Genomic DNA, 17395 nt, shown 5'->3' with positions numbered 1-17395 from the left:
GTGTGTGTGTGTGTGTGTGTGTGTGTGTGTGTGTGTGTGTGTGTGTGTGTGTGTGTGTGTGTGTGTGTGTGGCCTTAACACTCTGCCCCCTCGCTGCTCCCAAAGATGGATGAGGATGGATGGACTGTAACCTTAAACTGTGAACTAAATAAACCCTTTCTCCTTAAATTGCTTTTGTCAGGGGATTTTTAACACAGCAATAGGAAATAAAACCAAGACAGTTGCTTTTGTTGGGTATTTTGTTGTAACCACAAGAAAAGCAACCGAAGTAACACATCTGAGGGCAGAGGTGACCACTGTGGTTTTATGGGCTATGGAAGGGAGCTGCCAATCAAAAACATCTCTTTTTTTTGTTTTGTTTTTTGTTTTGGTTTTTTGTTTGTTTGTTTGTTTTTCGAGAAAGGGTTTTTCTGTGTAGCTTTGGAGACTATCCTGTCACTCGCTCTGGAGACCAGGCTGGCCTTGAACTCACAGAGATCCGCCTCCCTCTGCCTCCCGAATGCTGGGATTAAAGTCCAAAAACATCTCTTAATTTTGATTACTGCTAAAATTATTTTTACAAAAAGCTAAGTGTCCCTCCTTTGTCCTCAGAGGAACAAGATGACAATCCACTCCTGCTCATGGCCATGCTCCATTACCAGGACTATAGGGAACATATTCTCAGGACACCACTGTACAAATAGAAGGCCCCTGGCTACATTTCATTTTCAGGTAAGCACAGATGCTTTTTTAGTATAAGTATGCCATGAGTAATATTTAGGGCACATCTTTGGTTTAAAAATAAAAAGGATTTACACTGTTTATCCGCAATTCAAATTAACTGAGCATCCTGTATTTCATCTGGAATCTGAGCTCAGGGTGGCTGCAAGAAAAAAGATGAGTATTTCAGGGACACAAAAGGAGACAAAGGAAAGAGCTCATGGCTCCCAGAAAATACCTGACAAAAACAGCTTAAGGAAGGGAGGGTTAGTTTCAGTTCATACTTTGAGAAAACAGAAAACAGTCATCGTGGCAGAGAAGCCATGGCAGCTGGAACCTGAGGCAGCTGGCCACACTGCATTTGTCGTGAGGAGGCACGGAGCAATGAAGGCTGTGCTCGCTCACTTTCTCCTTTTTATTCTGTCTGGGCCTCCAACTCCTGGGACAGGGCTGTCAACATTTAGGGGAGGGTCTTTCCACCTCAATTAGACTAACGTAGAAACTCCCTCACAGGTGTGTCCAGAATCTGTCCTCCTAAGTGATTCCAGACCCTGTCGGGTTGGCCATATTAACTGTCACAAACTGATTTTTATCTGCTTCAAGATGTGGTGCTGAGGATGCAGCTGGGTGGTAGAGTGCTCGCTCAATATTTATGAGGCAAAAAATGGGTTGCTCTCAGGTACTCACCAGTAGGGCAGGCACAGAGTTATTTCTTCATGTATTTTATCTAATTAACTCTTACTACAACAGTTATAGCTAAGAAGACAATTATTAGCACTTCCTATAAATTAACAAAGGTTTCAAAAAGTGAAATGAACTTTCTCCGTGTCACAAAAACAGAAGAGCCAGGCTTCTTATTCTAGCCCTCCTACCCCAGACTCCTTATTCCAACCCTCCCCCTCCAGCCTCCAACCCCAGCTCTCCTACCCCAGCCCTCCTACCCCAACCCTTCTATCCCAGCCCCCTACTCCCACCTACCTACTCCAACCCTCTGATTCTAGCCTTTCTTCTACAGCCTCCTATTCCCAGCCTCCTGGTCCTGATAAACCCAAATACATAAAAGGAAGGAAAGAACTTTACATAACTGAAAAAGAGAAGAAAAACTAATGTCTAAGAACAACCATTAACGATGGTCAGAAGAACAACTTGTCATATTTATTTCCATTACTTCGGGCAATTACCTAAAATGAAGTATGAGCTTAAAGATCAAGCATCATAATAGCTAACTAAAAAGTAAACATCTAGTTCTTTAGAGAAGTACGGCCTGGCTCTTTGGTAGTTTGTTGTTGCTTATTTATTTGTTTGTTTCTATTTTTTACTTAGTTTTATATTTTAACTATTTAGCTGAGCATATAAGTAATAGGTTTCGCCATGGTGTTTTATTTTATTTGCTTACTTCTTTATTGAGACAACTCACACTGTAACCCAGACTGTCTTGGACCTTATGGCAACATTCCTATCTCTGCTTCCCAAGTGCTGGGGTTAGAAGCATGTACCACCACCCTTGGTTCAGCTTTTTACTCCTTAGGAAGCCCAGTACTGTGGTCTAAAGCAAAGTCTTGCTTCCCAAATAAAGAGTCATGTGCACAGCCTAAGTTTAGGCCCAAATAACAGAACCATCACCATGTACTCTAGTAGAGTTTGGCTTTCTATAAGGAACCTGAGAAGGAAAATAAAGACAGATATTTCAAACCTGAGCAATGAGACAAACATCTAGACGCAATGGGGGGTGGGGGGGCTGTCAAACCTCACTTACCACTCTAAGCCAACCAGCTACGGCAGGAGCTGATGTTCAGGTCAAAATGCAACACTGTGAGAAAAATGCTAGACATGTTCTACCTTCTGTGTGCTCCACCCCAGCAGCTAGCAAAGAAGGGTCAATGCAGAATTCAAGTTCTGCACACTTGGAACTCAGCAAGCCCAGCTCCTATCACCAATGCATTTCAGAGACAGAGAGACTGGAAGAGGTTTTGTAAGCAACTCAAATAGTTGCTGCTAACAAAAATCTTCAAACAGGACCACAAATTTACCCATATCTAATAGCAATCAATGATACTTACGGTCATAATTAGTTACTATTCATTGGGAGCTCTCTCTATAAGCTGAGCATTTTTACATGTTCTGCCTAATGATATATAGCTCTGATACCCAGATCACAGGTGCAGAGACTGGCATTGCTAACTGTGGTGGTTTGAATGTAATGGACTCCCATAAGCTCATAGGAAGTGACACTATTAGGCAGTGTGGCCTTGCTGAAGTGGGTGTGGCCTTGTTGAAGGAAATATGTCACTGTGGGGGTGGGCTTTGAGGTCTTATATATGCTCAAGCCAAGGCCAGTGTGTCAATTCATTTCCTGTTGCCTGTGGGATCAAGATGTAGCTCCTTCTCCACTCTCAACTCCTCCTCCAGCACCATGTCTGCATGCATGCTGTCATGTCCCACCATAATGATAATGGACCAAACCTCTGAAACTGTAAGCTACCCCATTAGTTTTCCTTTAGAAGACTTGCTGTGGTCATGGTGTCTCTTCACAGCAATAGAAACCCTAAGACGCTAACTCATATAATTTGCCTAGTATCATTCAGTCAACATTTATACTAGAATTCAAATCCAGGACCAGGGTTATGAATGCACCTCAGCAGCAGAGTGTTTGCCTAGAATTCAGGAGGCCCCCCAGGACACTTATTTGAATTTTGTTAGTAGTAACCATTTGAGTTGTCTGTGAAATCTTTTCCAGTCTCTGTGTGTCTGAAATGAATTGGTGATAGGAACTGGGTTTTCTGAGTTCCAAATGTGCACAAATCCAGGACTGGTCAACACCAAAGCCCATGTTCTATTCTTGAGATTCACGAGCTTGAAACAGCGAAACTTTAGTTTCATTAAGGATGTGCAATTGATGAAAAAATTGTTCTCCATCCCAATCCAGTTATCAATAAGTAAAAAAAAAAAAATAGCTGGGACTGCAACATGGAGGACTGAGGTTAGCCCTCACATTAGATTTCCTAATAACTAAGATTGATGTATAGTAACTGACTTGATTCAACTTCTTGCCCCTAGAAAATCTCCGAGAACATAGGAGGTACACAGTATGTACTTACTGAATAGCTGCCTGGAGAGATGGATAGATGAATGGATGAATACTCACTTTACTGTTCCAACTTAGTTTTTGTCCATGTATGTGTGCTTTTAATGTTTGAATTGCTAATGGAGTTTTCTTCTATCATCGCTATCTTTAATCCCAACTACCCCCACCCTTGCTCAAAATGCCAAAGCCTATTTGTCTTCTGGCCCGCTCCCCTGTCTGTCTGGATACCATTTTCTTCAAGGCCTGGCTTAAACTCTTCCCAGAAGTCTCCGCCTATTAGCATTCCCTTCTCCTTGAGTTCCCACCGTTGTCCAAACTCACTGTTTCACAAAAGGGTGTTGATCTTCATTTCCCAAGAGGTCCACTTGAATATGGTTCATTTTTGTCTTACATACATACATATGTATATGTATATAAATATATATCCACAAAGGACTAGTTCTTGATGTCTCACAAATACTAGAATTTTTGATTTAAAAAAAAATACACCTGGGAAATGTCAGGCTATGCTGAGGTAAATAACTCCCTTGCTTTGGGTCATCATCTTTGCGAATGTGTGTGTCCATGCCTGTATTCACAGGTACACATGAGTACATGTTACATGTGTGTGTAGGCCAGAGGTTGATGGCAAATGTCTTCCTTAATTGAGCTCTGAACCTGGAACTCACCATTAGGCTAGACTGGACCATCAGGTCCTAAGGACTTTCTGTCTCTCCCTCTCCAGCCCTGGGACTACCAGCATTTTACATTGGTACTAGTGGAGCCAATCAGATTCTAGTGATTTCATGGCAGGCACTTTACTGAGCTACCTCTCCTCCCCAGCCCTGTTGTTACTCTAACATCTCTGATACACTAAGGTACATCTGACTCTGTAACATTTCCCAGCCTCTTTGATCACTGAGACCTGAAAACATCACAAGGCTCCTACCCCTTAAAAGACAGTCTGACAAACACTGGTTGATGCTAATTCTGTCTCCAATGGCTGATGGATGAGGCTCTCAGCTACCTAAAAGGGTTGAAATAACCATCAATGCAAAAGGCAAAGGCATAGAGTCATCGATCTTACATTCTAGAAATTCTGCTTGCTTCCTGATATGTTTCTTAGAAGATCCCTGATGGATCTCTGGCTCAATAACACACAAAAAGAGATCATTTTAAATCTAAATTTACTCTTTGTGGTCCTTGACTCTAGGTAGAGAAGCAAACTATGAAAAGTAGCTTTGTGGTCTTAACAACAATGGGGAAAGATGGGGGAGGGAGTGCAAAAACAGTGTTCCAGAGTAAGCAAGACAGTTTGGGGGGAATGAAGGAGACAAAATATTATGGAGAGATGGGTTGAGCCAGAGTCAAAGCCCAACACGCACCACGGTTCGAGAGATCAGTCAAGACTATTGTCAGCAGGTGCCCAAAGAATGTGCAGAATGTAAGTGCAGTGCCACTGACTGACAGGTATCATCAGAGTCAATAAGTTCTACGGGGAGAGAAAGTATCAGTCCACCCAGCCCTGCAGAGGTAGGTCTAGGCGTTGCCACACTCTGAGAGATTGCACGATGCACTTCCTCTCAATTGTGAGTTTACACACCAGTGTATTTCTGATACTCCTTGATAAGCATGGTGTCACCAACTAGGTTATTTGCTCATGTGACCTGGTGCCCAGCACAGGAGGCATTTGGTAAACATTCACTGAATGGATGAAAGAAAGGCCAGAATAATAAATGAATAACTACTCCATGCTGGCCACAGCTCAGAATCTTCTATATAGCCCACTGTCTCAGTTAGGAGTTCTATTGCTGGAAGAGAGACCAAGACCATGGCAAGCTCTTACAAAGGGAAACATTTAATTGGGGCTGGCTTACAGTTTCAGAGGTTCAGTCCATTATCATCATGGTGGGATATGGTGTTGTGCAGGCAGACATGGAGCTGAGACTTCTACATCTGGCAGGCAACAGGAAGTAAACTGTGACTCTGGGCGCTATCTTGAGCATATATGAGACTGCAAAGCCTGCCTCCACACTGACACATTTCCCTGAATAAGGCCACACCTCTTAATAGTGCTATTGCCTCTGGGACCATTTTCTTTCAAACCACTACACCCACCATCTTCCTTTTGTGCTTGGACGGTTAAATTTCTAAGAGGTCGTCGTCGTGAGTCCACTGGATTAGAGGATGGGCAGAGGGGTGCTCCTACAAGACAGGCCTGGAAGAGGGAACCTCTCAAGAGTCCGTTGACTAACTGGTGAGTGGGCTTTCCAGACTTCCTGAACAGCTCACACTAGGGAGAGATGGGTGAGAAAAGACACTTTCCATTCACAAGATGCTTCCATCTGCCTGGGGAGGAGGCTGGCACAAAGGGATGCTATGCTTTGAGAAACAAACCGACAGTTCTATTCAAGGTGGGTGGATGTAGGCAATACCAAAGCAAACCCCGCCCCAGTAATAAATTTTAGATTCACTCACCACGGTTTTGTTCCTAACCCTTCTTGAGTTGATTATATTTTTGGCCTTATGTTGCTAGAGTTTTCTTGTCCCGCCAAGTCCCGCTGCTCTTCAGCCCCAAATAAACACATAGACACTATATTAATATTTAAACTGTTGGCCAATGGCTAGGGCTTCTTATTGGCTAGCTCTGTCTTAATCATTAACCTATTTCTATTAATCTAAGTATTTCCACGTGGAGAAGGGTCCAGACCTGTTACTACTTCCTCAGCTACATGGCATCTCTTCTCGGTCTCTCTCTGCCTACCTTTCCCAGAATTCTCATCGTCTCCTAGTCCTGCCCATCTTTCTGCTTCTATTGGCAAAACAGTGTTTTATTCATCAATCCAAACATATATACAGAAGGACATTCCCCATCATCCTTAAATACTTCCCAGGTGGCAAACTCAGTGAGTGTACATCTATGCTACCAAATAAAAGTGCTTTCTCCTTTCCCCACCTCCCAAATGCTGGCTGGAGTTACCGGCTAACAGTGACACAGCTAGCTTAAAGGTGACCCCCATAACGCTTCAAGGAGATGAAGATAGGATGGGAAGATGGGAAGCAGGAGGTCATTGCAGTTCTGGGTTTGGGGACAGGTTTGAATTTCTCTTCTGGGCAGGATATTATAGGGTCCAAACCTGTTCCCTCTGGAGTTTCTATTTTGTTTGGATATGGGTGAGTTACAATGACACAGTATATTCCTGGCCTCATGATTCTCTCAGCCCAGCATAGGCTTTTGGCCACTTCACATGGTTTCTGTCAGAAAACTAAATTTCAACCAGGTGCAGCCCTGCTGATTAACATTATAATAGATTGTAATTACTTAACAAGCCCATATATACCCAGTGGAACTTGGAGAGAAATGTGTTTTGCCAAGTGAAGCTTTTATTTATGTAAAATAGTGCAGGCCTGCTCTGGAGTTCTTTCAGCCTGTGTGAAGCTCCTGGAAGCTGCGAAGGTACATGCTTCAGTGAGCTCCAAGAAGCAGAGGCTGGTGTCTCAAATTTCATAACTTGTCACTGCCAACTGCAAGGTGTTTTGGGGGGTGTTTTGTTTTGTTCTTTGTAGACAACATGCTGGTAAAAATTTAAAACTGAGTTTTAAACTCTGCAAATAAGGACAAGTGGTTTTTCTGTATTTCCTCTTATCACAGCATGGGCCCTCTGGGTACCCAGAGGGTACCCAGATCCCACTTTTAGAAACTTCCTACTTGGTAAAGAGTCTTTTGCATAGTGTGGATTGACCTGTGGAAATACTAGTGCACCTTCCTGTCTGATCGTCTTCAAAGACTTCCATAAAATTCTTCCTCCTCTCTTTGAACTGTACAAAGGGATTGTTTGTAGAAAGCCAGAAGTTAGTGCATCTCTCAACCCTTACCAGAGAACTTTTCTTTTGCAGTAGATGGAGATCAATACAGAGATCCACAACAAGACTACAATCAGACAATGTGAGGCTGTGGAGGGCTCAGCTCTCAAAGGTCTGGCTGCATCTCACCCTCTCCCTGCAAGACTCAAGGGTCATTATGGAAGAGAGGAAGAAGCAATTGTTAAGAGTCAAATGGAGTAGAGGCCTACAGTGGAACAGTGGCTATGACTATATGTATAGGACCTGTACATGATCAAGCCATTCAAAAGCCTAGCGAGAATAAGGAGGGGTTGATGAAGTCCCACCCCTAGTTGAGGTAATTGATGGCTGCTGAAGAGGGAAAGTAGGTTTCCTGAGGGATGCAGGCACTAAGAGGTTGGCTATACTCTAGTAGATGGAGCTACACCCACGAACATACAGCCAGCACTAAGTGGACCCAGTGAGTTTATAAACAGACTATGCAAAATTGAGAGAGGAATGTGGTGGGGTGGGTGGGAGAATCATGAGAGGAGAGGGACTTAGAGATGAATTTGATTAAAAAAAACACATTATAGGCATGTATGAAGTTCTCAAACAATGAAAAAGGGTATGAAATACACTCAAATGCTTGCCATTCTAGCCTTCTCAAACACATGTCAAGCTCCCATGCTCCCCAGAGGTAGGAACTGTGCCACACACACCTTCTGTCTCAACAACACCCCCATATCTACCACTGTGCTGCACCATGGCAGGCAGTGAGAGAATAGCATCTCTCTATTGGCATTCACCAATGCACTAGGCCCTAGCTGTGTTGTTGAGAGGACAGGAATGAATAAAAACTTCTGTATTTATAGAACTTCTGTCTTAATGTTAGGTAAGATGAATAAGAAAAGTATGAAGTGTAGGAGGCAAAGATGATGAAAAGAGAAACCATGTAAAGAAGTGTATGAAATGGAAATGGAGAGAAAATACAACCAAAGTACAATGACATATACATATAAAAATGTCATGATGAAACCCAGTATTTTGTGTGCTACCTCAAAAATTAATAAGCCTTTAAAACTAAAGAAGCAAAATGTCTGAGAAAGCCAGGCATGGTGACTGAAACCCCAGTACTTGGGCGGTTGAAGCCAGAGAACTGAGGGCTTGCGATTAGCTCAAGCTACATAATAAAGCTTGGTCTCAAAACAATAATCAAATAATCAAAGTCCTGAAAGAGAGTGACATTTTGGATAAGACCACCAGAAAAGGCTTTACTGGGAATGTTACATTTGAGTAAATGTTTGACCCAGCAGGCCATTTGTAGAAGAAACATTTTAGAAGAATGGGAGAGAAACGGAGGAAGACTAAGTATGTCTAAAAGGTGACCAGTGGGCTAGAGACTCACAAACAAGGTGAAGGTGAAGAGCAGTAGGCAACAAGCCAGAGAGGTCCAGAAGGCCTGGCTGGGTTGTCTTACAGGAAGGAATTTGGTTTGTTTTTTTGTTTTTGTTTTTTTTTTTGTTTTCCCCTGAGGGATTTTTTTTTTTTTTTGACAAATTTCAGACAAGGGGGAACCAATTAGAGGACTGTTGAGATAATCCAGACACAAGGTAAGTGACTTGGGCCCAAGAGAGATGTGGAAAATGCTGACACTTGGGATCTATTCTTATGGCAGACATGGCAGATGCTGCTGCTACAGACTGGATATGGCATGGAGGTGAAAATGAGGGGCATCAAGGACAGAACCTCCTAGCTACTGGCTTAAATCGAGAAAGGTGGAGTTGACATCACTTGAGCTGAAGAAAACCAGCTTTGGTTGAGATGGGGAATTGGCATACAATACCATCCGTACTGGTTTTTAGATGTGCCGTAAACAATCAAATGAAGATAAGAAAGGCCTAGGTATAAATTCTGGAGTTGCAAGTTTGGTATGGTCTGGAGACAGGAATCTAAAGCTAACAGCATTGAAAACGTGTTGAAATCCTCAAACAAAATAAGGCTGGTACAGACAAGCCAAACACTAGCTCCTAAATGCTCCTGTTTCTGATCATCATCCACAAATAGTGAAACTTTGTCTCCAATGGCCATAATCTCTAGGTCTGCCAAAGCAATGTGATCACAGGTAATTAAATTGCTTTCAAAAGCTGAGGCATTATTGGCAATTGATAGCTGCTGAGGGTCAATCGGGTTGTCGTTTGTTTGTTTGTTTAAGAGTATGGCCACTGGCTGGTCACCATGCTCCAGGACTTGCCCACACACCTAAGAATACGCAGGCAGCAGGGACTGCAGTCGATGAGTTTTGAAAAATGAGGACACAAAGTTGGGTGGGTGAGGAAGGGGATGGATCTGGGTGGAGTCTCGGAGATGAGTATAATCAAAATACACTTAGTACCATCTTACTCCTGTCAGAATGGCCAAAATCAAAAACACCAATGACAGTTTATGTTGGAGAGGATGTAGAGAAAGGGGAACACTTCTCCACTGCTGGTGGGAGTGCCAACCTGTACAGCCACTTTGGAAATCAGTATGGTGACTCCTCAAGAAAATGGGAATCAGTCCACCACAAGATCCAGCAATTCCACTCCTAGGCACATACCCAAAAGAAGCACATTCATACAACAAGGACATCTGTTCAACAATGTTCATAGCAGCACTTTTTGTAATAGCCAGAAACTGGAAGCAGCCTAGATGCCCCTCAACCGAAGAATGGAGAGAGAAAATGTGGTACATTTACACAATGGAGTATTACTTAGCAGAAAAAAAAAAAAAAACAATGGAATCTTGAAATTTGCAGGAAAATGGATGGAACTAGAAGAAACCATTCTGAGCGAGGTAACCCAATCACAAAAAGACAAACATGATATGTACTCACTCATATGTGGATTTTAGACATAGAATAAAGGATTACCAGCCTACAATCCACACTGCCAGAGAAGCTAGTAAAGAAGGAGAACCCTAAGAGAGACATACATGGTCCCCTGGAGAAGGGGAAAGGGTCAAGATTCCCTGAGCAAATTGAGAGCATGGGAAGAGGGGGGAGGGAACTATGAGAATGAGAAGGGAAGAAGAGGAAGGATGCAGAGGTCATGAGGGAGCAGAAAGGTTGAGTCAGGGGAAGAATAGAAGAAAGGATATGTGATAGGTAGGGTTTTAGTTGCGGGGGGGGGGGTGATAGGGGAGGACAGCAGGGAGAAGAGAACTGTGATTGTCATGTAAAAAAATCTTGTTTCTAATTCAAACAAAAAATGATTTAAAAAAAACAAAATACATTTAATATATAATTCTCAAAGAGTTAATAAGAGAAAAAAATGTTAAGTATAAGTAAATTAAATTTATTTTTAGACTACCAAGACTTTTCATAAAACACATTCACAGAGCAAGGAGAAAAATATCTTTCACTGGGCCATGTGTTCATCTTAAGATATTCATCTAAATCCATGAACATCGACACATAATTCTTCAAATATTAACAAAAAATGCTGAAATTCAATGTGATCAGATCTTTTGCTGCAAGCTTCATAGGACTGCCTTACTTCATTCACACAACAACCCCAGGAGGAAAGAATTCTCATTTTCCTATTTTACAAACCAAGAAACAGGCATCCAGGGCTTAAGTCACAAGTCCAAAGTCATAACCGGTGAGTATCTGGGAAATACAGTGAGAACTCAAGGTGACCACTGGGGAAAAGAGAGCCTCAATTATTCACTACATTGACTAGGTGCTGGAGAGGGAGAGAGAGAGAAAGAGAGAGAGACCGAGACATAGAGAAAGACACACACACACACACACACACACACAGACAGAGAGGGAGAGAGAGAGAGAGAGAGAGAGAGAGAGAGAGAGAGAGAGAACACAGATGATGCTTGACTACCACGAAGCAGGAATCTGGCTATTCTAGCCCTAGACCAAGAACTAATTGATAAGATAGTTAAACGATAACCTATATGCCAACGGAAAACATACTGAATTAGATAGCAAGTGTTACAGGAATTGGGAAGGCGTCTACAAAGGGATCATGGATAGACAATTCTAGCCATGTCATGCCCCCTTTATAAATCCTTTCCACTTCATTCTGTCTTAAAAAGAAAAAAAAAATGATGCTGAAAATTTTCAGAAATTCCCTAAGAAGATTGAGCTATGTCCTTGTGCAATGTACAAAGATCCCATCAGGAGGAGGTCTGTTTAACAGGGCCATAGCCCCAGGATCTATATAGGATATCAGAATCAGAACAGTTAGGGGCTGGACCCTGGCATTGGTGCTTTAAGAACCTCTTCCAAGTGATTCTTGTTGACCAAGGAAGAGCTAGTCCACTAGCCTACCCTTTCCAGCACTGGGGGATTCAACATGGCAATTATTAGACATTCCTTGAGCAGATACTGAGGGCCAGGCATTGATCCAAGCACACTGTGTGTATAAACTCAATTCCCTGACAACCACCATTTCAGGCAGAAGATTTCACCATCATCCATTTTTTAGAGAGGAAGAAACCAAATTTCAGAAAGGTTAAATGGCTTGCTAAAGGTCAGGGAAGAATTAGGTCAGGGGAAAGGTGATCTTAAAACCCAAGTAGTCTAGCCCCAACTCTATGCAGTTGTCACTGGGAGTTTTAGTCATCACTTTGACATACAAAGGAAGAAGGAACCTCTTCTCCATCAGATTGGCCTGTGGCTTGTCTGTGTTGTATCTTCATGATTGCTAATTGAAACAGGAGGACCTAGCCCACTACGAGTGGTGTCAGAGTTATATGAGAAAGTCAGCTGGGTGTGAGCCAAAGGAAGCAAGCCAGAGTCCCTCCATGCCTCTGTTTCTTTCAGTTTCCACCTGGGGCTCCTACCTTGGCTTCCCTTGCTGATGGACTACAAAATAAAAATAAACGCTTTCCTCTCCAAATTAGTTTTGGTCAGAGTGGTTTATCCCAGCAACAGAAAGCAGACCAGGACTGACACTCTAGAGAAAGAACTGCCTCCCTCTCAAAGGGTGAGGCCCGTCAGACATAGACACTAAATTATGAATCCATCTGTGCCAGGCATGACGCATTTGGGAGGCAGAGGCAGGTGGGCAGACCTCTGAGTTCGAGGCCTGCCTGGTCTACAGAGTGAGTTCCAGGACAGTCAGGGCTACACAGAGAAACCCTGTCTCTAAAAGCACTAAATAGATAATAAATAAATAAATAAATAAATAAATAAATAAATAAATAAATAAAGCAAGCAAGCAAGTGCCTGTGACAAGATACATCAAGGGAGTGGCACAAACTAAAGATGTCTGCCAACATTGTACAGATGGTCAAAGAGAGAGAGCCCAGCTCAGTTTGAACATTGTAAGTGAGAAAACCCTGAGAGTAAAGGGGCCAGCAACTGTCATCCATTGGCTGCCCTCAAAGCCTTCTCCCTAGCTTGCATCCCCTAAGCAAAAGCCACCACATTTAGCCCTTATCCAACCACTGCCTCAAACAAAAATAAACACTATGTATAGTTGACACAGTTATCCTTACAAGTCTTGTTTTAAGAAATCTGGGACTAGGAGATGACTTAGCACTTATCCAGTACAGGGCTTGCTGCCAAACCCCAAGAAACCATGGAAAAGGCAGGTGCTACTTCAGGGGTCTGTAACCCCAGCACCCTGCCTAGGACAGGTGGATCTCAGTGACCTGCTGGCTAACCAGACCAGTGGAAACAAACTTCCTGTTTAGTGAGGAGACTTTGTCTCAAAAAAATAGAGGACCGATGAGATGGCTCAGCTGCTAAAAGTGCCTGCTGCCAAACCTGAATATAAGTTTGGACCCTGGAACCTACAAGGTGGAAGGAGAAAATACTCCTGCAAGCTGTCCTCTGACCTCTGTACACACACACACACACACACACACACACACACACACACACACACACACACACACGTAAGTGAGCATCAGTGTGCATGCTAAGTAAATAAAAACAAGTAAAGGAAAAACAATGTGGACATCAATAAAGAACGACATTCTGACACCAACCTCTGGCCTCCACAGAATCTGGAGCCCTTCTAGCTATAGTTCTCAAAGCAAGCAACTCAAAGGACAGACCACTAAAAATGCAGACTCCTCACCATTAGCTCAAACCAGGGAATCAACAGCTCTAAGGGGGCAGGGCAGAGAACCCATTTTCCTAGTACCTTCCCCTAGTGACTCCTATGTACACCCAAGTCAGTAACATTTCATCTAGTTCGTCAAAAAACGTAGCTCGGATCCGCCCTTCTCTCTGCCTTGAGCTGTGTCTACAGCAGCCCCCTCTATCGTTACAACCTGACATGTATTTCTTCTTCCCTGTCTGGAAGACAGTTTCTACAGCCTGGGCTTTTCACATTCTAAAATCCATCCTGATCCTCTAAATGTTCTTCTGCTCTGGAGTTCCATCCTTAATGATGTTAAAAGGCTCTGGGATGAGCATCCTTTCTTTATATTTTTACATCCATACTTATTTGAATGTGAACCAAGAAAACAAAACAAACTAAAAACATGAGTCCAAACCTGTGGTTCTATATGGCAAAGTGGGGCTTGAGAAAAGATTAGTACAAAGAATCAGTTTGGGTTTTTTTTTGGGGGGGAAGGTTTTTTTGTATTAAATTATAGTTCAGGTGGCAGTCAAATGAAAAGTCTTAAATTGGGTAAACATGGTTCTCTGTCTTGTATTCAGTTCAGCCATACTTATCCATCCCCTCAGCCCTGAGCATGGGAGCTCTCCATGCCTCTCCATGCCTTTATACCAGCAGTGTCCATGACTGGTACATTGTATCCTCCACAGGTATGTCTTTGAACATGCCCTACATTTTTACACTCAATGTGCACGCCTCCTTCCAGGAGCCTTCCTGGATTTTCCCAACCCTCCTGGCACACTTTAGCTTTGAAGGTTCAACCTATTTTAGTACCACTCATTTGGAACTGAATTACCACCTAAGTGTCCTTTCTCTAGAGAAATAAATGCAAGCTCCTTGAGAGTAACCTTTGGCCTCTTTTTTATCCCCGGGTAAGCTTCCCTAGTAGAATTTGATCACACCAGGGGAACTCAGTGGACAGGAGAGTACATAGCTGGCTGAGATATTCCACAGTAAAGAGAGGAGCAGCTGCTTTATACTCTCCTTCATGTTCTGCACATCTGATTACTTCCAGCCGGGCTTCGGAGTCATACCTATGAACGGGTATGTCTCTTCATCTCTTCCAAGTAAGGAGCACAAAGTCTAATCCCAGAAAATTCTACCTACAGCTGTGATGCTGTGGGTGTACTTGGGTGATCCACATGGGGAAGGTGGCCCTTTTGCAACTTGTCTCCGTTTCCAGGCCGGTTGACAGTGTTGCTGGGGTCCCCATAGTCATTTCAGAGAGCAGCAACAGCATCCCTCAGTCAGAACCAGCTCCGCCACTTGATTCATTCTTTGGGCTGCTCTCAGTCTTGTTTTTAATCTGTCCAATGCCTGTCATATCCAATTCACACTTGCTACAAGGCAGAAGAGATAATGATTTTGAAAGCACTTTACGTTATCGCACACAATAAAAATGTCAGGGCCACAGCATATGAATCTGCAGGGCTAATAAATAGCCTGGGAAGCCAGACAGGCTGTTCCCCACTGGGCAAACAGTGAGCAATAGGAGGTGAGGGCTCAACCTCCAACCCACCTGTGTTTACCATGCGACCTTGGGTGCCCACTTAGCTTCTCTGGAACTCAATGTCCTTGTCTGGAAATTTTGCCTGTACACTAGAAAATCTGGTCTAGGGCCAACTCCAGCATAAATGTAAGAAGCTTGGAGAATGACCATCAAGCAATGAGCATGGAGTGCACACTTCCCTAGAAGAGCTGAGAAAAGAGGGCAGCACCCTTGTTCTGCCCTGCGTCTGGAGTAGACCCCAGTTCAGCGCTACCAGAGACACTCAGGTGCATCCTTCAGACTGTAGGATGCGTGTGGAAACACACAGACCCGCTGTCCACCATCACTGCTCTCTGCCCACTGTTTATCCCCTCTTAGCACCTTCTGCAAGAATGCCCCACCCTCCTGCTCCTGGAGTCAAAGTTTTCTTCCCCTTTTTATGCAAAACCACAGATGGTTAGCACTCAAGTCTGTTTCTGAAGTTAGCTATCCCCTCTGTGGCCCTTCGGCATCACCATGGATAACAGTAAAATGACATCGGGCCAGAAGGAAAGGAAAGTAGAGTTCAGGATCCTGTGGTTTGCCTGCTGTCTAAAGTGGAAGCCACATGTCTCCTGGAGCTCGGCTCATGTGGCTTACTAGGGTTGCCCTAAAAGCCCCGTTAGTAACCATGGTTCCCAGAAGGCTCTCTCACAGCCAGGAGCATTAAAAGAGCAGGGTTTCTTTCCCTCTCCATTTCCCCCTAAAACCCCCTGTCCTTGAAAAAAATATGTTTAAAAATATGATGTAAAGTGGTATGCCAAGGACATGTGCACCCTCTGACCCCTAAGATATTCATGAAGTTATCTATGCTCTCAGCAGAAAGCCATTCTTCTGCAGCTCTTCATGAGGCAACACAGACCGCTCTCTGTGCAAACCAAAGAAATCTTGAAAATATATTCATCCATAGCAACACTTGCTCCAGATAGAAACATGTAACAAACCTGAAGACAGAGCTATTTATTTCCCAATTTAACACTGTTCCTCAGAGAAGAGAGGAGGTGGGGGAAGACTGATTTCTCTAACTGTCCAAGTGCCAAGGTTGAATGCATTCATTTTAAGGTATACTGGCAAGGCCTTTTTTTCCCCCCAAAATCCCTAATACTTGACAGTGTAATCGGTTAACAATGAACACAATTTCAGAAATAGTGTTTGTTCCTACAGTGTCTTGGCAATCAAAGCATGGACACATGTCATCTTAAGATTCAAAGTCCTGACTTCCTATAACCACAGAGACCTTTTTTAAAATACAGCATCCTGAACAGATGGGCAAAACAAGCTGGCCTAATGTTTCTAGGACTCACACCTTCTTCTTGTAGGTCAGCAAATGAGCTAACCAGTGATTTGGGAACAAGGAGGCTTCCTACCAGAGGGATCTATAAAACTACTCACTGGGCTACCCAGGACAACGCCAGGATGCACAGGAAACATCCAGTCTGAGCTCCACGTGTCTCTCCAAGGACGGAAAGACCCACCCACACAGTCACTCAGGCAGCCCACCATGCACTTGCAGAAGGTACCAGGTCCCCTCCCACAAGCTATTTACCTGCATTCTAGGGCTCTCCCTGTAGTGTCCATTTTCAGGAGGGCACAGAGGGGACAAGGGGTAGTGCCCACCTGCTAAATCCCATCCTTCTTATCCTAATGTGTATGCCTCTCCCGCTACGAAATGAAATGTGCCTCTCCAAGGAAATTGAGACATATATGCACACACAAACACACATCCTTGAGTCCCACGACCAATGCCAGGGCAGCAAGTCTTTCCCTGGGACCCCGGGCTCCTGGACGTGGTGGGGCTGGACTCACCCAGTCCTCGAAGTGACGGCTCCCATTCTGCAGCAGCTCCTCGAACTGGATGGTGCAGTTGGCCACGAAGTCGTCGTAGCCTATAGGAGCATCGTGAAAGACAGCCAGCTCGATCTTGCGCCCATTGCACACATCAGTGACGAACTCATCGTGCCAGGCCGGGCTGTTAGTCTTCTGCTTGGTGGCTGTTTGGCCGATGCGCGAGTCGTCCACGTTGAGAGCAATGTAGGGGTCCAGAAGGAAAGTCTGTGGCCGGGGTCCCACCGCATGGCGCAGCGACCAGGCTGTGGGCTTCAAGCTCACGGCCTCACAGATTTTGATCTTAAGAAGGCCATTGAACACTACCAT

At 43.8% G+C, this 17395-nt stretch overlaps 1 protein-coding gene across 1 annotated transcript in view; it reads right to left on the bottom strand.

Annotated features, from left to right (window-relative positions):
- The window catches only part of Prkce (protein kinase C epsilon), a 515489-nt gene extending 498094 nt beyond the window's left edge, over positions 1-17395 (bottom strand). The window contains exon 1 of the mRNA XM_027417971.1: positions 17048-17395. Coding sequence (XP_027273772.1) covers positions 17048-17395 — 348 coding nt within the window. The remainder of the gene's footprint in view (positions 1-17047) is intronic.

The sequence above is a fragment of the Cricetulus griseus genome, chromosome 5 (assembly GCF_003668045.3).
Source record: "Cricetulus griseus strain 17A/GY chromosome 5, alternate assembly CriGri-PICRH-1.0, whole genome shotgun sequence".
Classification (NCBI taxonomy): domain Eukaryota; kingdom Metazoa; phylum Chordata; class Mammalia; order Rodentia; family Cricetidae; genus Cricetulus; species Cricetulus griseus.
This window is presented reverse-complemented; position numbering and strand designations above follow the sequence as displayed.